We start from the raw sequence: 26,227 nt of genomic DNA on the forward strand, positions 1-26,227 counted from the left end.
TCTGTCACCCAGGCTGGAGTGCAGTGGTGGGATCTCAGCCCACTACAGCCTCCATCTCCTGGGTTCAAGTGATTCTCATGCCTCAGCCTCCCTAGTAGCTAGAATTACAGGGGTATGCCACCACACCCAGCTAATTTTTGTATTTTTAGTGGAGACATCATTTCACTATGTTGCCCAGGCTGGTCTCGATCCTCTGACCTCAGGTGATCTGCCTGCCTCAGCCTCCCAAAGTGCTGGGATTATAGGCGTGAGCCACCACGCCCAGCCTCATAATTTCTTATGTAGCCATTTTTTAAGTCTTCTATCTTTTGTCTGAAGATTGATTCTAAAAGTTGAAAACCTAAAACAATCTTCGTTAAAAGCCCAGTATTGTAGTAGGATTACATTTTACCTCTAAGGATCCATTGTTGTATCTCTTATGCCATGCAAATGAGAATATTCCTAGAGCCCTGATTAAATGGAATCTCTGTTCTTGTACTCCCATCAGTTGCTCAAAATTTATCATGTTTTTCTTTGCTTAATAAATGGACTATCTTATGTAGTTTTTCGCTTTTTCTGGGATTTTCAAAAGTTTTTTTTTAATGAAAAAGTTTTCTTCATCATGTTAGCAATAAAATCCAACTCTTAGTCATCCTAGCTGTAGTTGGTAATCCATTTCATTACGTCTTTTTGAAGTCATTGTTCTTAGACCCCACTTATTTCTTATTTGGATCATATCTTAGGCCTTCTGCACAACTCTCATCTTCAGATATCTTTTTATAGGAATGATGGTTGGTTGCATTATTACTGGTATGTCATGCCTTCCTCTTTCTTGGCACTTATACTCATTTTTCTTTTTTTTCTTTTTGAGATGGAGTCTCGCTTTATCACCCAGGCTGAAGTGCAGTAGCGCAGTTTTTGCACACTGCAACTTCTGCTTCCGAGGTTCAAATGATTCTCCTGCCTCAGCCTCCTGAGTAGCTGGGACTACAGCCACAACACCCGGCTAATTTTTGTATTTTTAATAGAGATGGGGTCTTACCATGTTGGCCGGGCTGGTCTCAAACTCCTGACCTCAAGTGATCTGCCCACACCGGCCTCCCAAAGTGCTAGGATTACAGGCGTGAGCCACTGCATCTGGCCCCATACTCATTTTTCTGAGGCATATCTTTAAGTAACTTCCACAGAAAGAGGAGACATGAGAGGTAATTTTTCATGTCTGTGGCTGGGCGTGGTGGGTCACACCTGTCTCAACACTTTGGGAGGCTGAGGCACTTGAGGCCAGAAGCTCAAGACCAGCCTGGGCAACATAGTAAGACCCTGTCTCTAAAAATAAAAATGCAAAAATTGGCCTGGTGTGGTGGCTCACACCTGTAATCCCAGCACTTTGGGAAGCCAAGGCGGGTGGATCATCTGAGATCAGGAGTTTGAGAGCAGCCTGGCCAACATGGCAAAACCCCATCTCTACTAAAAATACAGAAATTAGCCGGGTATGGTGGCAGGTGCCTGTAATCCCAGCTACTTGGGAGGCTGAGGCAGGAGAATTGCTTGAACCCAGGAGGCAGAGGTTGCATTGAGCCCAGATCTTGCCACTGCACTCCAGCCTGGGCAACAGAGCAAGACTCCGTCTCAAAAAAAAAAAAAAAAAAAAAAACTAGTCAAGCATGGTAGTACATGCCTGTAGTCCCAGCTACCTGGGAGGCTGAGGTGGGAGGATCCCTTGAGCCCAAAAGTTAAAGGTTACAGTGAGCTATGATCATGCCACTGCACTCCAGCCTCGGCCAGAAAGAGACCGTGTCTCAAAACAAACAAATGTAAAAAATAAGTCCAAATTTTCATGCCTGAGAATGATTTCATCTTGCACTTTCACTTGTTGATAGTCTGGCAGACATAGACTTTTAGATTGAAATTAATTTTTGAGATCTTGAGTATTTTTTTACTATCCATTTTTGCTAATGGGAAACAATACATTCCACTTCTTTTTTTTCTTTTTTTTTTTTTTTTCTGAGACAGTCTCTTGCTCTGTCACCCAGGCTGAAGTGCAGTGGTGCAATCTCGGCTCACTGAAACCTCTGCCCCCCGGGTTCAAGTGATTCTCCTACCTCAGCCTCCTGAGTAGCTGGGATTGCAGGTGCGCACCACCACATCCGACTAATTTTCGTATTTTTAATAGAGATGGGGTTTCACCATGTTGAACAGGCTGGTCTTGAACTCCTGACCTCATGATCCACCCGCCTCGGCCCCCCCAAAGCGCCCATTTCTTTCTTTCTAGATGATATGTTTTCTTCTATTTGAAAGTTCTTAGGATCTGTCCTTTATCCTTACAAGGATGTGTCTAAGTGTGTGTCTTTTATTATTTGTTTATTGTGCTGAGCATTTGATGTGGATCTTTTGAATCTGAAGGGTCATTTCTTTCTCAGCCCCAGGTTATATACTTCCATCCATTATCACTTCAATAATTTCTATTTTTTATGAACCTCCCTATTGTTATTAAGACCTCCTGTTAATTTTCTCCTATTGTTTTTTCTCAGGTTTCCCGTCTTTAATTTTTTCCATAAGTTTTGAGAGATCTGGTTTTTAAACTGTCTATGGATTTTTTTTTTAAATTATGTTTAATTTCCAAGAGTATTTTTTATTGCTTTTTTATACATACTGTTTTATGGATACAAAACTTGGGTCTCTCTAAAGATAATTGTTTTTGTTTTTAAATTATTTGTTCCTTTAATAATTTCTGTTTATTAGGAGGTCAGTTTTGTTTTACTTGTCAGGTCTTTTTCCTCCAGTCCTCTAATTCTCTTGTCTTTCTCCATGAATAGGAAATCTAATTGGGAACAGGGTGTTTGTGGCTGGGCTTATTCACTGTCAGGTTCCACTTGAGTGTTGAGTAATTAAGGTCCTAATTCTGTTCCTGGAGTTGTGCTAAGCAGTTGGCTTCTTTTCTTCTCTTCCATTTTTTTTCATAATTTGTTGAAACCTCTTCTGCTACTATGTCCCTTCCCATTCTCTTTGTAGTATTGAGTTCTTAATATTGCTTATCGTTTTATTAAAATCTTGGATGGAAGCTTGTACTCAGGTAATGCTTGGGATTTTCTTTGCCGGGGGAAAATTCAGGCCAACCTTAGTGGCCAGCTACAGTGTTAGCCATGATGTGACATGAGTCCTATTTTTCAGAGCTCCCTAAAGAGTTGTTTTCTAGTTTTGACACACTCCAGTGCTACTTCAAACTGGTTACGGTCGCTGACTTGGGATGGCAAGGGTACTGTCTGAATTCTGCTGGATTCCTCGTAGCTTCGTGGTACTTTGTTGCCTACAGTGGTAACCCAGGCAGCTTATGGCAGGAGATCTAGACTTGATACCTTTACCATCATGCCCTGGATATTCTAGCTATCATAATTTAGTCTGAAGACTAGCAGTGTTGGCATCACCTGGAAGCTTATTGAAAATAAAGAATCCTGGGCTTCATCCCAGATCGACTGAATCAGAATCTGCATTTTAACAAGGTCCCCAGGTGCACATTCAAGTGTGAAAAGCACTGATCTAGACTTTGGTCAGCTATGATTTCATGAGTGAACGAGACTATTGCATGAATCAGTCCTGTACTTGGAAATCTTTTCCTCCCATCTGTTTTGAGATGTGTTGCCAGATCTGTGCTTACCCATTGAATTTTTATTTTCAATGGGCAAGCACAGATAGAATTGCATAAAGAGTCCTAGTAATCCATCATAGATATGAGAATTTTTGCTGCACCTCTATGTGGTTTTTTTTTCATGGTGGATTGAGGGAATTTGGTAAGCATGTGTTAATGTTCCAGTTCCATGGGCTGTCAGAATGATAAACTTTTGAGTGTCTCTCTGGTGAGAGTGATCATCTAACCAAATCCGTCTTCTGTTATTGCACTGTGTGTCTAAGGTGTTGTATTTATGTTGCCACCAGCTACCCATTATCACTCCATTCTTTCTGGGCTTATATGGTTGAAGGAGAATGGTCCTATATCACAGTTTCTTTGAGCCCTTTCTCCATCCCTGGCCAAAAGCAATCTTAAGTTATTTGCCACTGCTGGTTAGTGGTTGTCCTCACTCACCTCACTTCTGTCCCCATTATATGCCTTTAAGTTGTGCAACTTGGCCACCAAGGCCTCTTGACTAGTCTGGGATGACAGTGCCATTGGCCATTAGGAACCTTGGATGTGGAGAATCTTTATATATCTCTTCCCATAATGTGAGGGTAACTTTTTTTTTTTTCCTCCTGCAGGGACCCCACATGGGAAGAACTAATTATTGGTGGTGATCTCAACAGGGCCACTGCTCTGGTGGCTTTTGTGAGGCATTTCCCATCGTGACTTTGTGGGCTTGTTGGAGCTCCTGAAGTTATCCTTTTTGACATCTGTCTTCTCTTTGAAATTTCCATCTCTGCATTACTTTATGCTAAGTTCTGAATAAATTCCTCATCATTGCCTGATTTTAATTCCCAAAACTATATATTTTGTTTCTAGGATTTACAATTTGTTTTCATATTCTTCTCTTCTAAACTTGATTTATAGCTACCAATTCTAATTTCTTTACCTTTTTTTAAGTGTACGCTACTTTTCTTTTTTAAGAAGCATGTTACATATACTAATAATTTCAAAGTCCTTTTCATATTGCTCTATCATTTCTACTTTCTTGAGACAAAATTATCTAATTCTCTGATATTTCATATGCTTTGAAAATTTAATTTCAAAATCATCTTGAATGCAGGTTTATTGTTTTTGTTGCTTTGTTTTTGCTTTCCCCAACTTCCACTTCTTTCCCATAGTTTGGCAGATAATTCACTCGCCAGCCCCAATTTGACACCAGGTATCATATTAGTAATGCATGCCTCATCCTGCCAAGCTTTTACAGGCCCCTTTTCTTAGCCAGTTTGGCTTAGCCTTGTTCTTGGTTTGGAGTTGTCTCTGTTCTTTCTTGTGACTCTGGCAAGCAGCTCCAGACAGTGGCCACGGTATTTTTAAACTTTTTTTTTTTTTTTTTTTGGAGAAGAGGTGCTACATGAGCCCCCTTTTTTAAATGAAAAGACAGATTTCAGTCCCCTGTCTTGAATGGGGTGTTTTCAGTCCTTATTTCTGTACCAGAATTTAATTTCCAGCTGACACATCTTGTTTCTGATCCTAGACCACATAGGACATTTGACCTTAGCCGTCACTCCCTGTTAAATGTTTTGCAGTCATAACATCTTTAACTACTTTTATGTGGGTGGCCTTTTGAAAATTTGTATTTTATCTATCACTGTTATATATTTGCAGTTGGAATGGCAGAGAAGGGGATTTCACATGAACTTGTTTCACTGTCCTGACCAAAAGTGCTTAAATTACTACTGTAAAAATGTAACTTCTTGGTGTTGTGGAGGTTTACTGAAAGAGGAGAAGGATTAGTGTTAGGAGACCAGCCAGGGGTACATCAATATAATCAGGGTTAAGAAGAGGAGATGGGTTTAACAGACTAGGTAGCTGGCAGAGCTCTTATCATAGTAAAGGAGTATAGGATGAGCTAGCAGGATAGAAGTAGGATGAAATCTTTTACCAAGTTTTGAATGTGGTGAGATTGAGAATATTTTTGTGACAGCCAGTTGAAGATGGTAAGCACTGGGGAGTGAAATAAATAGCAGCTATACAGCTATATCTTAGCATCACTGGTGTATGGGTAGTTGTTGAAACTATAGGTGTGAATGAAATTAGGAAGAGTAACTAGAGAGCAGGAAAAAGGGGGCTGATAATGGAACTTGGGGACCATCATCATTTATACGGGATAAGGAAAAGGAGAGAAACCAGCAAACCAGAATGAAGAGGAGGCATCAGAGAGGAAGCAGAAAGACCAAAGGAGAAGGATGAAACAGATTCATTCAGTGAGACACTTCCCAGATGAGAGAATTGTGAGGGTGTCGGGCTGCAGGGAGTCAAATAAGAGAAGGGCTGCGTAGTGTCCCTTTAGTGTCCCTTGGAGTTGGTTATTGAAGTAGAAGCCTGCTTATACGGGATTAGAGATGAAGGGAAGAGAGGGGCGGACCATAGTTGAGAAGCAATTAGGGAGGAGAGGTATTTGTATTTTGCCTTCAATTTTTGTTATGCTTTTTAGGAAATTGAGGAATACATTTGGGTACAGAATTTTGTAAAGTCTTATCTAATTTTCAATTTTGTTGCACTGATTTGGTGTCTCAAGTTATTTTTCCATGAACTGGCCTGATTTTCACTTTTTACAGCATTTTATGAGTCTACTGTTTTATTTTACTTTGCCATGTAACTTAAACATAGTTTGTTCTTAAGATTATCCTAAACCATTTTTAAAGCTCAGTATCTAGAATAGTAATTATTAAGTGGCCAACCAAGATGGTGTGAAAGGAAATCACTAGCAATATTACATATTTCTTCTTCATTTTATTATTTATTCTTATCCTCTCAGGGCAGACTTTTTTTTTTTTTTTTTTGAGACGGAGTCTCGCTCTGTCGCCCAGGCTGGAGTGCAGTGGCGCGATCTCGGCTCACTGCAAGCTCCGCCTCCCGGGTTCACGCCATTCTCCTGCCTCAGCCTCCCAAGTAGCTGGGACTACAGGCGCCCGCTACCATGCCCGGCTAATTTTTTGTATTTTTAGTAGAGACGGGGTTTCACCGTGTTAGCCAGGATGGTCTCGATCTCCTGACCTCGTGATCCGCCCGCCTCGGCCTCCCAAAGTGCTGGGATTACAGGCGTGAGCCACCGCGCCCGGCCAGGGCAGACTTTTTTTAAAGTCACAAACCCAATAAGTCTTTCAGAGGCTAAACAGGTTCTCCCTGATGCCCAGCAGGTGCTTTAAGAAGGGTCTCATGTTACCTGGTAAATTATACAACCATTTTTAAATGCTGTGAAGTTTTGCAGTTAATTAAGTAGTATCATTTTATAATGGATTATACAGATTAATTTATTTTTTCAAATTGGCACAATTTGGCATTGTGACAATAATGCACTTAGTGTTCTAAAACTGGTAATGCATCTCCTTAAACACTTATTTCCAAGGGCAGGGATAGCCATAGACATAGGTGGCAGTTTACAGGCTATGTTAATAAGGAGCCCCACGGTTCCTGCTTAACTAAAAATAGTACCCCCAGTGACTTGCTTGTTTTTCTCAACCTAAGCTAAAATTTTACTATGAGTGTTCCTTGACAGATTAATAACACATCTAGTTCTAGTTGTTTCTGATAAGAGATTTTAAGCCTATATTTTAAATAACTTAACAAAAATCACATAGCTAGTGGTAGAACTGGGATTCAAACCTTGTCAGTCTGGCTCTGTCTTATATTCTTAACAGTATAGGATGTTGTCTTTAGCTGTGTTCATTAACTAAAGATAAAAGTGGGAGCATGTTCTCTGCTTCCTATCCCTTCAATATCTTTCTCTTCTCTCTTGTATTCTTTTCTAGTATCCTTCTTCATTTTCTCTTTCTTCTTTATACATTTGTAAAGTAGAGAAAGATAGCATATAAATAATCAGTAAAATTTTTATAGAAGAGTTTTCTGAACAAAAATGAAGCTAAAGTACAACAGTGCAATCAGTATTTAGCCCTGAGGAAGTTAATACAGAGTAAAAGAGTTTTTTTTTTTTTAACTCAGAAATGAAAACCCAGTAAGATTGGCTTTATATAGCATACTCAGAATGAAGATAGAAACAGCAACTTCTTTATAGGAAAAGATGGTTAAAGACAAAAGGACAAACAGCCAGAGAAAAGTCACAATGTGAGGAAAGAAACTTTTAAAAGACAGAAAAAAGGTTGAGTAGAGATTGAATGCTCTATGTCCTATGACAGTTAAATATCTGAAAGTATAACCATTCATGAAGATTTTATAAATGCCAATTTTTCCTTAGAGTTGCCAACAAAAAGAGGCAGACAGCACCAGTGTAGCATGCTTTACTATTTTATTTAAAGTTAATACTTAAGACATGATTATCAGGAAGTATATGGCTTTTTAGACCTTAAGATGAAAATCTGGTTTTTAATTTTTTTATACCTTTCAAAGTGTTATATATAGCCAGACCCGTGGAACTACATTGTTGACATTGCATATTCTGTAATTATTATATAGATTTATCTCAGTGGATTTCTTCCAAAGTGTGATGCAGACCACTCTTTCACTAGTCTTTCAACACCAGAAAGAAGTTTCATCTTCATAAACAGTCGACCAGTACATCAAAAAGATATCTTAAAGGTAGTATGCTTTAGAAAAAAAAAATTATTTGAATTGGAAATTTGTCACGTTGTAACAAGGACTGCTTCCAAGAATTTGCTCTAAAATAAAGAAAAAGAAATACAATGTCATTTATTAAGCATTATGCATGATAGAAAGACATATGATGTCTCTCTTATTCTTCCTGGCAATTCTGGACTGCATTATCATCCCCATTTATAGTGAGGAAACAAATGTTCAATGTTTCTCTTAGGCCACATAGCCAGGAAATTAGAGAGTTAGTAGTTTTTTTTGTTTTTGTTTTTGTTCTTTTGAGATGGAGTTTCGCTCTCCAGGCTGGATTGCAATGGCGTGTCCCGTGATCTTGGCTCACTGCAACCTCCACCTCCTGGGTTTGAGCAATTCGCCTGCCTCAGCCTCACAAGTAGCTGGTATTACAGGCACCCGCCACTATGCCCAGCTAATTTTTTTTGTAGTTTTAGTAGAGATGGGGTTTCACCATTTGGCCAGGCTGGTCTCGAACTCCTGTCCTCAAGTGATCCGCCCACCTCGGCCTCCCAAAGTGCTGTGATTACAAGCCAGAGCCACCATGCCAGAGTTTTGATTTGAACCCTAAGCCTTCAGAACTTCCATGATATTGTGATGTTTAATTATTAAGCCAGTTTTATTGCATGTTTGTACTTGTTTTGAATGCTTGTGCTTCATTTAGGTTCAAGGCCTCCAAAGGAGTATTACAGATAATGCTTTTCTTTTCTTTTCTTTTCTTTTTTTTTTTTGAGATGCAGCCTTGTTGTTTTGCCCATGCTGGAATGCAGTAGCATGATTTCGGCTCACTGCAACCTCCATCTCCCAGGTTCAAGCAATTCTCCTGCCTCATCCTCCCAAGTATCTGGGATTACATGTTCCTGCCACTATGCCCGGCTAATTTTTGTACTTTTTAGTAGAGATGGGGTTTCATCATGTTGGCCAGGCTGGTCTTGAACTCCTGACCTCAAGTGATCCCCCCACCTTGGCCTCCCAAAGTGCTGGGATCCCAGGCATGAGCCACTGTGCCGGGTCATGATAATGCTTTTCCTAATAAGCAGTTGCATCTACTCAATTTCTCAGTTGAATTTGCTGGGTTTTATTGTACTTTTTAATTACATATTATTTTTTCTTTTATTTATTACATGTATTTCTAGTTAATCCGACATCATTACAATCTGAAATGCCTAAAGGAATCTACTCGTTTGTATCCTGTTTTCTTTCTGAAAATCGGTGTTCCTACAGCTGATGTTGATGTAAATTTAACACCAGATAAAAGTCAAGTATTATTACAAAATAAGGTAACTCTTTTCAGATAATTTTTTCTTATGCTATTTATAAACATATATTACCGTTTTCATATAAAAAGATTTGTTTACATTTATCTTTTTTATTATTTAAAATCTTGTCTATTATTTTCATAATTTCCCCTAACATTTGTTAATTTGTATTTTTAGGAATCTGTTTTAATTGCTCTTGAAAATCTGATGACGACTTGTTATGGACCATTACCTAGTACAAATTCTTATGAAAATAATAAAACAGATGTTTCCGCAGCTGACATCGTTCTTAGTAAAACAGCAGAAACAGATGTGCTTTTTAATAAAGTGGAATCATCTGGAAAGAATTATTCAAATGTTGATACTTCAATCATTCCATTCCAAAATGATATGCATAATGATGAATCTGGAAAAAACACTGATGATTGTTTAAATCACCAGATAAGTATTGGTGACTTTGGTTATGGTCATTGTAGTAGTGAAATTTCTAACATTGATAAAAACACTAAGAATGCATTTCAGGACATTTCAATGAGTAATGTATCATGGGAGAACTCTCAGACGGAATATAGTAAAACTTGTTTTATAAGTTCCGTTAAGCACACCCAGTCAGAAAATGGCAATAAAGACCATATAGATGAGAGTGGGGAAAATGAGGAAGAAGCAGGTCTTGAAAACTCTTCAGAAATTTCTGCAGATGAGTGGAGCAGGGGAAATATACTTAAAAATTCAGTGGGAGAGAATATTGAACCTGTGAAAATTTTAGTGCCTGAAAAAAGTTTACCATGTAAAGTAAGTAATAATAATTATCCAATCCCTGAACAAATGAATCTTAATGAAGATTCATGTAACAAAAAATCAAATGTAATAGATAATAAATCTGGAAAAGTTACAGCTTATGATTTACTTAGCAATCGAGTAATCAAGAAACCCATGTCAGCAAGTGCTCTTTTTGTTCAAGATCATCGTCCTCAGTTTCTCATAGAAAATCCTAAGACTAGTTTAGAGGATGCAACACTACAAATTGAAGAACTGTGGAAGACATTGAGTGAAGAGGAAAAACTGAAGTAAGTTTCCAGAGCTTGCATGTGACTTGAATGTTCAGCTATTTCCATTCTATATGACTCACTGTTTAAAAAGAATTTTTTTCACTTCTTATTTATGGAAAAGCAGATCAGAAAATACCTTTGGCTTGGATAGAGTACCTTTTTTGGTAACACTTTTTTTTTCTGCTAATTTAGGTTTTTTGTTGGGGCGGGGGCTTGTATTATTTTGTTTTTTTTGTTTAAGCCTTAACTGCTTTCTGATATTATTAAGTTTTTTGCTAAAGGTTTTCCATTCATCTTCTCAATTTCAAACCACCATTTATCTTCTATTTTTTTTTGTTATATGTTTAATAACTTTTCTGTTGTAGAACTTTTTTAAAAAGCTTTTGCATTGGAACAGTTGTAACTGGTGTTTTTAATATCTTAACTATTCCCTTTCTTAAATTGGTCTCCAAAATATGTAATACAACACAAAAAAATTTGTATTATTGGCGATTCAATTTAGTGTTGTTCATTTATACTGTTTCTATTCAGTATAACTTAAGGCTTGCTTCTAAGATGTATTATTTATTATAACTTATAAACTATAGTGGGTATTTTTATTACATAAATAGGTGATGTGATCTGTCTTTGATTAAAATAGTACTTGCCATATTTAAATTTGATTTTCTGAATAAATGTTCCAAAATAATATGATGAATGTTTTTAATTGACTTAGGACACTTAATATAAACACAAAATATTATGTTCTGGTGATCTAATCCAGCAGAAAATGAGAGTGAAATTATACCTCCAATCATATACAGGTATCTGAGTATCTCAATATTATGTCAAATGTGTGGAAAAAATTTTAAACGTAATCCATCATCTGGAGTTTATATTTGGTGATAAACTACCTAGATACTTGACCAATTTTTTTTTCGTTCTTTCCTTAGCTTATTCAGTCTTATAAAAACAATATCAATTTAAAATGATAAAGACCACTATTAACACCAAAATGAAAAGCCTCCATAAAGCTTTTCTCTTCAGCCTTTTTTGTCATCTTTTTTTTTTGTAAGTGGGAATGGTTATTATATTTTGTTCTTTTGGAAATATCCACAAAAGTAGACATTTTGAAGTATAAAGCCATTACCCCATTTCACCACCAATCATCTCATAGTCAGTCCTATTAGTCCTGTTTCATCCATACTTCCATTCACTTTCTTTCCCTTTCTTTATTATTCTGAAGCAAATCATAGGCATATCATCTATTTCAGTATGTATCTCTAAGAGATAAAGATATTCATATTTTAAACATAACCATAATACAATTGTCATAACTTTTTTAAAGGTATAGATTCCTTAATATATCAAATACTCAGTGTTCAAATTTATAATTGTTTCATAAATGTCAGATTTTTAAAGATTTGTTTTGAATTATGATGCAAATAAGGTTCACACAATTGTGATTGTCTTTAGTTTTACCTAAATGACACAACTATGCAGTTTAAAGGTGAGGGGACTTAACTTTTAAATACAGTAAGCCCACAAAAGTTGAATTGCATTGCCCAGGGAAATGAACTGAGAATTGTCTGAGAATAGGAAAAAACCATAGATGTTTCAAGTTCTCATGGAAATAGGGACAGTGTACAAGCTTATGATGGAAACTTATCTTGCTGACTATTCCTTTGCAGCCTCACAACAGCAGGTATCATTCCAGTTGCTTTTTGGGGAATGTCTGCATTGTTTCTCCTTGTGGGTCCCAAGGTGTCAGGTTACTAGGATTATGATTAATAGGCCTCATCTAAAAATCCATTTACCATCAATTACCGGAATATTCCAGGTAATATTCTGGAATCAAGCTTACTTTCTCTCACATTGCCATAAAGTAGACAAAAGAGGCATTGATGGTCAAGACCTCTGAAGCTTCACCTGGATTCTAATTACAGTTCTTTGTTAGCTTTGTATTAAAAAGTGTGGACAGTCTCTCATGGATTGTTGTGAGGATTAAATAAGATATTGTGTGTTATGATACAAGATCAATTACTAACACATAGTAAATGATTGTTCACAATGTCAATATGATCAGTTTTTAATCTATGAAAGGGAATTTTTCTGTTGAGAAGAACATTTCTCATTTGTTGAGTCAAGATTAAATTGAATTTGGAGACCAGAAATAGAAACCTATGAAGAAAATATAGGTATCTTGGGATCAGAGTTCTAATTGTATGTCACAGAGTGCTGTGTTAGAACCTTTCAGAGCCAGGGGTCCTGGGACCATGATCAGCTGAGTCTAGTAGCATCATGATTAGTGAGAAGGTAGAGCAAAAATGATACAACACCCAAGAATCGTACTAGCTACCATTTCTCTTCCTGTCTTTATCTTGGAGTTCTGTCCAATTCTCTAAGGTATATTAAGAGATATGAGAGTAGACTCCTCTTCTATAGAACTTCAGTCCATCCTTTTCTTCCTTCTTCTCTTTTTCTTCCTTTTTTCCTTTTCCTTTCTTCTTCTCTTGATCCCTCCTTTCCCTTCCCTTCTTTCAACTAGGAAACATTAAGGGTTTTCTGCATATAAGGCCTGAGGTACTCTAGCTAGTCACAAATAAAACATACTTTCCCAACTCATGAATGGTGTAGGCTAGTAAGGAAGATTCAGTTAAACAAGAATGTGATGAGCTTTAAGATATAAGTTTTAAATATAAGGAATTACGGGAAAACTTGGCAGTTGGACTTAATATTATTTGTGGGACAGGTAATGCTTCCCTGCATAGAAATTAGCCAGAAGGATTTTAGGGAATTGTGTAGGTTGGAGGAACAGTATATGAGAAGGCCCAGAAGCTAGAAGGAACATGGTGTTATTAAGGAAATAAGATTCTATGACAGGAACAGAATATGAGGGAGTATGTGTAAAGAAAGTTGAGGGAAGGTGAGGGATGGATAATGGAAGGTTCTCAAAGCTATAACAAAGAGTTTGAATAAGGAGTAGGATCAGGATTGTTCAGTTTTCTGATGAGAGCTTGGGACAGATTTTGGAGTCAGGGAGTTACTGCCATTGTTTTAGTTCTTCCTTTCTGGAGTTTGTTTTTTGTTTTTTGTTTTTTTCCTTCCTTGCCTTTCTTCTAGTGGATTAAAATCCAGATTTGGGCCATGTGCCCTACCACTGGGGTCTCACTCAGTTGACGTTAGCTTGAACTTTTCATTTGCAGTAGTTATGAATATATTGCTATTTAAACTAAAAAAAAATTGCAACTAGGGTATTATGAAAATGATAAACTTTATAACTAAATGCAGTGTTTAGTCGCAAGAACATTATTTGACTTGACTTCTGGTCAAATCAGGATTAATATTTTCCATTCAAGTTACTAAATCCCTTCTTGACATTAAGTACAACAGTAGCAGCTGCTTTTACTTAACATTTACTTAATATTCCTTTGGACATAACTTTTTATATTTCCCAAAGATGAGTACCATATGTGAAAATTTGCACATTATAATTAATTACAAATGGGGACCTTTGTTTTGAACTCATTTTACCACTGCACAGGAAAAATCTTTAATTTGAATGTCTAAGAGCTAAAAATACTATTTCTAGGACCTGTTGAAAGTAAACTATTGAAAATCATGTGTTTTGTATAGCTAATCCAGAACCTCAGATTCTAAGTAGAAAATAACTTTAAAATTGTGAATATGGCAAGGTAAGTAACCAAAGGAGCCATTTTTTTTAATGTAGTTTACAGTGAAATAAGGTCTTTTTTTAACACTCTTATTCAGGTAACATTTCTTCATTCAGCAGACAGGTACTGAGCACAAACTACATGCCATGCTGTGATCTCCTGTCTTTTAAATCTCACTTTTAACAGCACTGTTCTCTCAATAATATTTTTATTTCTTCACATTCCATATTTTTCCTTGAGATTATTATATGCAGATAATGAAATTCAGTTAGTGTTTTAAGAGCATGAGACTAGAAATAACCTTAATTCTCTAGTCACAAGTTTAAAACTTTCTTAAAAAGTAATCTTTTAGCAAAGTTACTTAATTTCCAACCATTACTCGCCCCTTTGTTGTGAGATTTGTGTTTCTTGGTAGAAAATAATGAGAGCAAAACATTTATCACCACTTACTCTGTGCTAAGTAATATTCTAAGTACTTGGCACACTTTAACTCATTTTATTTCTCACAACAAAACTGAAGTAGATGTATATTATCCATAAGTTACAGTTCAGCATGAGACACAGAAAGATTAAATAATTTTCATAGGTTTACAGAACTACTAAGTGGCAGAACCAAGCCAGGCTGTCTTCAGAGTCTGTGTTATTAATCACCACACTTTGCTAAACAAATAACAGTAGTTTCCAATTCTGGGTATGTACTGGAATCACCTGTGGAGCTCTGTGACAGCAGCTGCCCAATCTCAACCTAGGCCTAGAGAATTAGAAGCTCTGAGGATGGGATCCAGGTATCACTTTTTAAGAAAAGGGGTGACATAACCACTGTGCTAGGTCTTTGGCCCTGGAAGTTTCATTTTTCTCATATTGTTGACAAAAAGATCTCTTAACTTTCTACCCAGTGTAATTTTTTTTTTATTCTTGAGTTCTTAGAATCTATCCAGTATAATTTTTCGAACATCCATGATCTTCTACCTTTGAAATTGAGTTAAATTAGATGGTTTTGGTGTGTTTAGTTTATCCAAATTTATCTTTTCATTGATGACTAAAATGAGAATTAAAAAAATTAACAATTAGCTAATCACATACTTTCTGTTTTGTGATTATTGTAGTGACTATAATTTCACTATCAGTTACCAAATGAAGTATTATATACATAAATTTTCTTTAATGTTGTTCAGGAAATTGTTTATTCCATGTTGATGTTAAAGCAGATATATAAGGAATGCTTCAGATCTGGAATTGATCCATTTCTTTATTCATCCTCTCTTTTTCTGATTGTTTGTGGCCCCACACTTTCTTAAATGGTTTTTTTAACTGGGTAAAATTTACCTAATGTGAATTGCAGAGATGTTAATGGTATAATTTGATGCATTTTCATACATGTGTACACACACATAAACATCACCCCAAACAAAATAGAGAACATCTCTGTCATCCCAGAATGGTTCCTCATGCCACCTCTCAGCCAGTCTCCACAGGCAGCCACTCTTTTGAGTTTTGTTACACTAGTTTGGTTTTGCCAGTACTTGAACTTCACGTATGTATAAAATCATGTGATGTATACTCTTTCATATCTGGCTTCTTACCCTCAACAAAAATATTTTTGTGACTCATCCATGTTGTTGAATCTATGTGTAGTAGTTTTTTTTTTTAATCAAAGAATAATATTCAGTTGTATAAATATACCAAAATTTGTTTAATCAGTCTCCAGTTGATGGACATTTGGGTTGTTTCCAGTTTGGGGCTATTATGAGTAAAATTGTGTTGTTTACTTTCCAAATATTTGGGGCTTTTCCAGATATTTTATTTCTAATTTAAGTGTTTCATGGATAGAGAAAATGCTAAGTTAGATTTCAATCTTTTGAAAAGTAATGAGAATTAAAGCCCAGTATATGTTCTGTCTTGACAAATGTTCCATGTTCACTTAAAAAGAATCAGGATTCTGCAGTTGCTAGATGGTGTGTTCCAAAATGTCAGTTAAGTCTTAAGTAGGTGATAATATTGCTAAAATCTTCTATAGCTTTGAGGATTTTTTTTTTTTTTTTTTTTTGAGGAGGAGGATCTCTAGTTCTGTCAGCTACTGAGGGAGGAGTATATACTGTTGCAACTCTGGCTTCTTATGCTTACTATTTGCATGGTATATCTTTTTTTCAGTCTTTTAGACTATCCTCGTCTTTACATTTAAAGTGTAGACAAAGTTTGTTGTTACTTTTTAAATTCAGTTGGATAATCTTTGCCTTTGAATTGCAATATTTAGTCCATGTAATATAATAATTGATATGGTTGGGTTTAGGTCTGCCATTTTCCTGTTTTCTGTTTGTCCTAGCTCTATTTTGTTCTTTTGTTCCTCCTTTTTGGGGGGAGAGGAGCCCTTTAGGGTTAAAAGAATATATTTCAGTATCTAATTTTAATTTCTTTATTGAGTTTCCATTAGTTTTTGCTTTGGTGATTACATTATGCATCCTTATAATCTACTTGGAGTTAATGTAAAAACCCTGTAAGTATAATTTCACTTATATTTGGTGTTACTTTCCTTAATTGTGCACATATACTGGCAACTAATTCTCATCTTAATCTGAAAACATCTATTTCATCTTCATTTTTGAAGGACTTTTTTTTTTTTTTAATGATATAGCCAAATTCTGGGTTCTTTTGCCACCGAAAAGATTTCACTGTTGGCCAGGCGCAGTGGCTCATGCCTGTAATCCTAGCACTTTGGGAGGCCAAGGCAGGTGGATCACCTGAAGTCAGAAGTTTGAGACCAGCCTGGCCAACATGGCGAAACCCCATCTCTACTAAAAATACAAAATTAGCCAGGGGTGGTGGTGCACCCCTCTAATCCCAGCTACTCTGGAGGCTGAGGCAGGAGAATCGCTTAGAACCTGGGAGGCAGAGGTTGCAGTGAGGTGAAATCGTGCCACTGCACTCCAGCCTGGGAGACAGAGAGACTCTGTCTCAAAAAAAAAAAAAAGATTTCACTGTCATCTGGCTCTGCATTGCTCTTTACAATATCCATTATTTTTGCGGTTTCCTATTTGTACTGTTTTTTTCCTCTTTATTTTCAGGATTTTATCTTAATCTTTGGTTTTCAGCAGTTGAATCTAATATACCTACCTGTGAATTTCTTTGCATTTATTCTCTTTGGAAGTTTGCTAACCTTCTTGCATCTGTAAGTTGTATTTCTCCAAATTTGCTGATTATCAACCCTAATTTCTTCACATTTTATTTTCTTTCCCAGTTTTCCATTGTTTATCTGGGACTCCAATGACATATATATTAGATTGTTTGTTTTGCCTTAGGTCACTGCAATGCTTTTCCAGTTGTCTTCACTTTTCTGTAAAAACAACACATTTTATCATTTCTATTGATCTGTCTTGAACTTTACTGACCCTTTCTTTTGCCATCTTTTATCTGCTGTTAAGCCTACCCGGTGAATATTTAATTTCTGATATTGTATTTTTTAGGTCTAGAACTTCCACTGTATTTTTTTTATAATTTCCACTAATCTGTTGAGATTCCCCCTTCTATTTTCTCATTATGATAATCTTTTAAGACCTTAAACATTTATTAAACCTGTTTTTAAGTGGTTTTTTGGTAATCTTGACATCTGGGTCATCTTGAGGTTGGCTTCTACTGACCACTTTTTCTTTTGACCATGACTCTCATTTTCCTGTTTTGTTAGAGTGATAACTTTTGATTGTATAGCAGGCATTGTGGGTGATATGTTTAAAACTCTGGATTCTGTTATCTTCTTCTGAAAAGTGCTGATTTTTGTTCTACCAGGTATTTAAATTACTGACAGATCACCTTGAGCTTGTAGAGGTTTTGTTTTATATTTTGTTAGGGAGAAGCTGTTTCAATTTTGTTCTTGGTCCCAGGGCAACTTCCTTAGTTTAGGACGTAGGTTTTTTATCCTAAGATGTGGCCCTCTTCCAGTTTTAACTGAAAGCCCAAAGTGTTTACCCGGCCATGAAACTGTGGAATTCAGATTCCAAACTTTGTTTCCCTGCAATGGGCAGCAGCTGAAATCTCTGTTCAGCTCATTTAGCCTTCTAATGGTTGTTTTTCTTTGGGTTCCCACACATGGAATTTTCTGGGATTTTCTTTCTCAATTTTCAGTTGTTCTGGAAGCAGACAGCTCTGTGTCCTGGTGACTCAGGCTAATAAGAGTGCAACTTTCTGACTGAGTTCTGGCCACCCTGCTCCCCATTAATACTGAGGACTGCCCTCTGGTTAAAAGTCCTATAAATGTGGGTCTCTATTTTTTTCACCCCTCAAGGAGTGAATCCATTCTAATTTCTTCCTGCTTTTGGCTGTTCTTCAGTGCCTACTTTAAATAATTGAGGGGTTTCTTTTTGTTTGTTTGTGTGTTTGTTTGTTGTTGTTGTTTTTTCTTTTTGGTGTTTTTTTTTGTTTGTTTGTTTGTTTTTGAGACAGAGTCTTGCTCTGTCGCCCAGGCTGGAGTGCAGTGGCACGATCTCGGCTCATTGCAACTTCTGCCTCCTGGGTTCAAGCGATTCTCATGCCTCAGCCTTCTGAGTAGCTGGGACTACAAGTGCACACCAACATGCCTGGCTAACTTTTGTGTTTTTAGTAGAGACAGTGTTTCGCCATTTTGGCCAGGCTAGTCTTGAACTGCTGACCTCAGGTGATCTGCCCACCTCAGCCTCCCAAAATGCTGGGATTACAGGTGTGAACCACCACTATGCCCGGCCAATAATTGATTTTTATATTTTGTTCAGTGTTTGTCATAGTTATATGCAGGAGAGTTAGTCTAATACATGTTCCTTTGTCATTACTATATCTGGAACACCAGTACTTTATTTTTATAAAATTTACTTCAGATGGTTAATATATTTCTGATTATGATCTCATTAGTTCTATTTTATTTCTATTCTTAGATATGAAGAGAAGGCTACTAAAGACTTGGAACGATACAATAGTCAAATGAAGAGAGCCATTGAACAGGAGTCACAAATGTCATTAAAAGATGGCAGAAAAAAGATAAAACCCACCAGCGCATGGAATTTGGCCCAGAAGCACAAGTTAAAAACCTCATTATCTAATCAACCAAAACTTGATGAACTCCTTCAGTCCCAAATTGAAAAAAGAAGGAGTCAAAATATTAAAATGGTACAGATCCCCTTTTCTATGAAAAACTTAAAAATAAATTTTAAGAAACAAAACAAAGTTGACTTAGAAGAGAAGGATGAACCTTGCTTGATCCACAATCTCAGGTTTCCTGATGCATGGCTAATGACATCCAAAACAGAGGTAATGTTATTAAATCCATATAGAGTAGAAGAAGCCCTGCTATTTAAAAGACTTCTTGAGAATCATAAACTTCCTGCAGAGCCACTGGAAAAGCCAATTATGTTAACAGAGAGGTATGATGATACAATACTTTTTAAGAGTAAAAATATTTATTATAATAGTTCATACTAGATTAAAATCGAAGGTAGAAGGTTGGGAATGTTTCCTAGTAAGGATTAGTGGTGTTTATTTATTTTAATCTTTTAAACATTTGATTTCTAGGCCAGGCGCAGTGGCTCATGCCTGTAATCCCAGCACTTTGGGAGGCCAAGGTGGGTGGATCACGAGGTCAGGAGTTTGAGACCAGCCTGGCCAACATAGTGAAACCCTGTCTCTACTAAAAATACAAAAGTTAGCCGGGTGTGGTGGCACGCACCTGTAGTCCCAGCTACTTGGGAGGCTGAGGCAGGAGAATCGCTTGAACCTGGGAGGTGGAGGTTGCAGTGAGCTGAGACGGTGCCATTGCACTCCAGCCTGGGTAACAGAGCAAGAGTCTGTCTCAGAAAAAAAAAAAAAAATATATATATATATATATATATATATATGATTTCTAATCTTTAATGGAATTGTTTATAAATAGTATCAGAATACTCTAGATAGTTCACTTCTACATTTAATAAGTATGAAGCTCATTTCTCTTGTACATTAGTGACTTCTCTAGGGTAATTTTGAAGTTAGATTGCCATGTCTTTATTCCATTATGTACTCATTGTTTTGACATTTTCAAACACATAATAAAATAGAAGTATACGATGCATACCTTTATCAGTAATTATCCAAGACTTTGCCACATTTGCTTTACCTTTCTATACAGTATATACGCGTACATTTTCTTTCCTTCGCAAAATTAGTTTAGAACAATTCCCCCTCCTATATCTTTCAATATCTCTCTCTCAAAAAATGGCTGTTTTCTCAACTAACCACAATACCTTTTTCATACCTTAAATAATAATAATTCCTTGGAATTTTTCCTCATTATCTCAAAATACCTTTTTTTCCAGTTTTTAAAAAAAATTATATTTAATTTGTATCTAAACAAGATCCACATACTACATTTGGTTATCTTGTTTATATATCTTAAAAATCACTCTATTATTGTAGATTCTGAGTCATTTGTTCAGTGGAATGTTCTATTGTCTGTATTTGCTTTCTTATGTTGTTCAACTTCTCTCCCCTATGTTTAATTGGGGGTTAATTAAACATGGAGGGCTGAATAGATTTAGATTCTATTTTCTGATGAATCTACTTAATAGGTTGGCTATATGCTTCATATTTCATCACATCAAAAGGCACTATCACTAGGTTCAGCTAATGACAGCCTGTCTTTCACTGGAAAGTTTCCCATCAACCTTTCCATGCAGTGGTGCCAATCATTGATGATTTTTGCCTGAAATAATTTTATTATTGGTTGTAATATAGGGTATTTCCTTTTCTTATTCTATATGAGCAAATAGCTTTCTGTAAAAATAAATAACCTTGGATGACAAAGCCTGGGGAAACAAAAATAAAAAAGATTAAAAAATAAATAATGACTAACCTATTAACATTTCCCTTTTTTAACTTAATATTTCTTTTTCAGTCAGACACAGGTAGAAGAGAATCATGACAAAAATAATAAAAACCTGAAGTTTAAAAAGATAACTTGTTCCCTAGGACACATCGTTAGATAATTCTGTTTCAGAACTTCCAAGAATAAAGCAGAAATCATTTATAAAATGTGTTAAAACTCTTATTAAAGACACTGCCATCATTGGAGGAGAAAAAAACAGGGACAGAACACAGAAAAACATCTGTTAAGTCTGTCTTTTTAAATAAGGAAACAGCAACCACATTAACCAAAATCCAGTATGTTTCATAGTATTCTCTTGAGATTGGCTTAGGAAACTGTCAGAGGAACAATTAGAAAATAGTGTCTTAGGCTACATTCAAACAGTTTAAACACCTGATGGTGCTTTTCTCTTTCTTCCCTAAAAAAGAGCTAGGGTACATCTGAATTTTTAGACTTGACTGCTTTTGTGAATGGCATTTTGTAAACTTCATTTAAATTTCAAAAATCTTTTTGTGCTTTTTCAAATGATAGGTTTTTAAAAATATTTTTCTATGTGATGTTCTGTTCTTCAAAAAACAAATACATTAAAAACTATTATTGTGGGGCCATATTGGCCTGAAAAAAAAATCTTTCTTAATTGAGCATAAACAGGAATAAAGATTAATTCAAAATAGTTTTTCCTCCTTCTTTTGGAATGTGGCATCCCCATCACAGTTAATGATGTAAGTTTTTCAAAACTGAGTCAGGGACTAGTTTATCCCACAATGCGACAATGTGGGCAGGGTAATTGTAGGTTGGGCTCAGTTTTCTTGCCAGAGTTCTAATGCTGTTTGTGTAACTTACCTCTAAGTGGAATAATTTAGGTACCTATAAAGTAAGGGCTCAATAATAATAACCTTAATGATGGCTAATATTTATTGAACATTTACTGTATGATAGGAATTTGGCAAAGTTTTTTCATGATCTTCACATCAACTTTATGAGGTAGATAATATCCACATTTTATAGCTGAGGAAACTGAAATGTAATGGTTAAATAACTTAACTAGGCTCACACAGACAGTAAATAAGCCGTATGTCCAAGATTACAATCTAGACAGTTTAACTGTGGAGCCTGCACCATTAATTGCTATACAGTATCATAATCATCACCACCACCACCATCCCTACTGTCTCTCAGATCGATTTTTAGGATATTGGTTAGATGAAACAGAGTACATGTGATATATAGCCAAAGCTCTCTTCTCTATAATATTAGCTCTCACAGCCATTGGGGTCTTCAACCATTCAGAGCTGATAAGCAAAGATATCAGCGTACTGGAACACAGAACAGTGCCTTGCATACATACCTAGGACAATATCTGCCACAGGGTAGGCACTCAAATATTCATTGAAGGAGTGGCAAGATGGTAACTATTCACATCAACCCCGACAGACACCTTTTTGCAATGACTATAACGCGTCCTGACCAAGCCTAAAACCAATATGTGTGGTTGATTTGTACCCTAGGTGATCTTTGGCTTCCTCAAGTTTTTGCACCACTCAGAATCATTTCATATACCACCTTTGGCAAACATGCCAGACCTGCAGTAGACTGAAGGAAGCTCTCCCAAGCTCTAAATTGATTAATTTATTAGTTCCTAGAAGAAAGAGATTACATGTTTATCTTTTTGTTACAGAAGAAACTTTGAATAGCAGTTGAAAATTTGGCAGGGTGGACCACCTAACTTGACAGTGTATTATTGTGTCTGTTTTGAAGGAATAAAATGGAATTATTTATAAAGTTTTCATTTGTATTAGAGAGAGCCATTTTTAAAATTTCACATTCAATTTGTAACATTCTAGAAGACAGATTATCTTCTTTCTGTATACTGTGTGCAGTAGGTATTTTATAAAATATTAACAGAAATGTAAAACAGTGATTTCTCATAGGGCTACTTATACCTTTGTATTTTGGTTAATGATGATAACACTTGTCAAAGGGCCCTAGGATTAACTTTTTCCCGTAAACCCCCTTATTTTGTGTTTTTAATAAGTTAAAGGGCCATAATTTCTTTTTCAGTCTTTTTAATGGATCTCATTATTTAGACGTTTTATATAAAATGACAGCAGATGACCAAAGATACAGTGGATCAACTTACCTGTCTGATCCTCGTCTTACAGCGAATGGTTTCAAGATAAAATTGATACCAGGTATGATAGTGTGGTTTAATATTTTCTGATGTGGAAAAATTAGTCTTGTTCCAAGAGTTACATCTGGGTTTCATGATTTACAGATATGGTGGTATATTTTTGTCTCACTATAAGTACAGTGTCAGCTATGTTAAAACATTTTTTTCAAAACATCACCTCTGCCTGAAACAAGTAAGTTTGGCATCTCTTTCAGTCCAATGCTTTGCATTTGCATTTTCATAACTAATCAAATAGTTTTATTGTAATTTTTGTCATCCTTTGACACAATATTCAAACTGCCTGCTTTGTTTAAATTATTAAAATACTCCTTTAAATGATAAAACACAAACATGTAGGATATTGGAATTGCCTAACAAAAATGGACATCTTTGCTTTTCAAAAAGCATTTGCTTGTTTTGCCAATTAGATGTGTAACATCAGCAGTTGTACTATATGGAGAATGGATGATTTGGTTCCATGGCTTTGGTAAAAGACTGATAACCCTCTTTGCTCAGTATGGAAATTCACTGGGTGGATTTAAAAAGAAAAAAGAAAATCCATCTGGCTAGAGACTTCAGTTTTCCTGGCTGGCCCCTTCTCTGTTCCTTTATAGTTTCCATACTCAACTGCCTTCTGCCCTACCTTCTGTTACTTTCTCTTCATCTGGTATCAGAGAGGTACAGTGGAACCATGAGGAAGGACTCCACTGTCTCCCTTCCTGCCTCTAAACTTGTCATGCCCAAAGTATAGAAAAACAGAGCTCAACCAAAATAGTGTTTGAAGATTTTTAAAGGAATGCTTTACTGAGATATGAAAATAAGTAAAAACAATGTACAAAAGCATGGAGCTGGGTATATACAGAAGATACTTTGGTGTCCCAAACATAAACAAATTTTACTTGATTTTTGTGGTTTTTAAGGATACCTAACCTAAGCTTCTTACCTCCTACCTCAATTCTATTAGTCCAAATCCCAGCACTGCCATTTAAAAACAATGTGTTTTGGGGAAAGTCACCTGGCCTCACTGTGTCTTCATTGATAACAACTAATAATTATTGAATAATAATTATGTACAGGGCACTATTCTAAGTATTAAATATATTAATTTAATCTCCCTAATATCCTTGTAAAGTAGGTTCTATTACTGTCCCCATTTTACAGATGGAAAAATTGAGGCACAGAAGTTAAGTTTGCTCAAGGGGACACAGTTATTGGTAAAACCAGAATTTGAACCTAGGCAATCTGCCTTTAAAGCCTAGCTCTTAACTCATTTATTATATTGCCTTCCTGTCAAAATTTAGATATTTACTCCAGGAAGTATTGGTGAGCATTAACCAAAGTAACAATTAAATCAGTGAGCATGGTACTTGGCAATGGGAGATGCTCACATATTCTCTTTTCTTACCATCCATTAGCCCCCTTTAGCAGGCTTGCAGTCATCTGTTTTAGTCTTCCTAGAAATATTTCTTCCTCAGGGTCCCTGGCATCTTAAAATTTATGTGAAGTGAATTTACTTGAAGCAAGGGATAGGTGGGGGTATATGTGTTTTATTCTCAACTTAATCTGTTTTTCTAATTATATGGCGTTGGTGGCAGGTACTGGTTTTTTCATGAAAGATATTAAACAGGCCAGGCACGGTGGCTCATGCCTGTAATCCTAGCACTTTGGGAGGCCGAGGTGGGTGGATCACCTGAGGTCAGGGGTTCAAGACCAGCCTGGCCAACACGGCGAAACACTGTCTCTACTACAAAATACAAAAATTAGCCGGGCATGATGGCAGGTGCCTATGATCCCAGCTACTTGGGAGGCTGAGGCAGGAGAATCGCTTGAACCCAGGAGGTGGAGGTTGCAGTGAGCCAAGATCACGCCACTGCACTCTAGCCTGCATGACCGAGTGAGACTCCATCTAAAAAAAAAAAAAAAAAAAAGATGTTAAACTGCAGGTTGTTGTTGTTTTAAGGATAACTGTCCTTTCTTACCTGCCACTCAATTCCAAGAGCATTTTTTTTTAACTACCCAGTAAGTTTATATCTCACAGATGCTTTCAGCTCTTAGCTTGTAAGTAGTATTTTTTAAAATCTTATTGAATGCCTAATACTTTCCATAGCATCAAAGATGCAAAAATGATTAAGTCACCTGTAAACTGACTTGATTTGATTGGAATTAACTTTACTTAGATTATCATCAGCATTATTTCCCTTGTCAATAACAGAGCAAGTTAAAGATATTTATGTTTTCTTTCTTCATTTCTTTGTTTTTTTATTTTTTTAATTAGGTGGTATTTTCTTAACAGTTCTGTCTTGTGAGAGTATTGTATTTTACTAACTTTGAATCAACAGTTTGCCTGTAGTCACAGTACTTCTTTGGATAAGGATAAAAACATTTGAAAGAGAAGGAATACATCTGGCTTTGAGAGAGAAGATTCTCAATGTGACTCTAAGAACTTTGCATGCTAATAGGAATAGCTTTTTGTCCTGCATCAATAAGAATTCCATATTTTAGGAAGTGAAAACTTGTCAAACCACTTACTCATTTGATGTATTTTCCCTGAAAATTGGTAAGCATTTCACAGTATTTTATGGAAACTTTTCAAGGGTTATTGTTACATAGTTCCAATGTCTCTAACTTTTCCATATCTGAATTTTACAAACACAGAAGTTAAAATATTGCTCAATTTCCTTATTCGTTGCCAAGTACCTTTTACCCATTTCCACTAGTAATTCTGTGAAATGTGTATAATTTTCCAGGGCAAATGTAGTTAGTATTAGACTTTTCATTCTAATCATACTGTAAAAGATTTAAAACTACCAATAGTGAAAAATCACTTAGACTGATATTTTTGGCAATTTTCATATCTATATAAATAGTTAAAAGAGATGTGAACTAGAATATTCTGCTACTGCTTTTTGCCTACCACACACAGTTTTGAGTTCCATTTACGTTTCCCCTATTGCTCAAACTCATTTCATTTCCACTGTTAGTCCGTTTGTGTTTCTATAAAGGAATACCTGAGACTGTGTAA

General features: G+C 36.1%; 1 protein-coding gene across 28 annotated transcripts in view; it reads left to right on the plus strand.

The window, feature by feature from the left end:
• Window positions 1–26,227, plus strand: part of PMS1 (PMS1 homolog 1, mismatch repair system component) — a 90,827-nt gene that overhangs the window by 57,901 nt on the left and 6,699 nt on the right. For 19 of the 28 annotated variants that reach the window (XM_008950590.4, XM_063595479.1, XM_014344035.5 and 16 more), the window contains 5 exons: window positions 8,069–8,191; window positions 9,352–9,495; window positions 9,652–10,541; window positions 19,075–19,560; window positions 23,097–23,227. In XM_008950590.4, the coding sequence (XP_008948838.3) occupies window positions 8,069–8,191; window positions 9,352–9,495; window positions 9,652–10,541; window positions 19,075–19,560; window positions 23,097–23,227 (1,774 nt within the window). The remainder of the gene's footprint in view (window positions 1–8,068; window positions 8,192–9,351; window positions 9,496–9,651; window positions 10,542–19,074; window positions 19,561–23,096; window positions 23,228–26,227) is intronic. The other 9 variants (XM_063595485.1, XM_063595484.1, XM_057301455.2 and 6 more) reach the window with 4 other exon arrangements.

Source organism: Pan paniscus, chromosome 13, assembly GCF_029289425.2.
Source record: "Pan paniscus chromosome 13, NHGRI_mPanPan1-v2.0_pri, whole genome shotgun sequence".
NCBI lineage: Eukaryota > Metazoa > Chordata > Mammalia > Primates > Hominidae > Pan > Pan paniscus.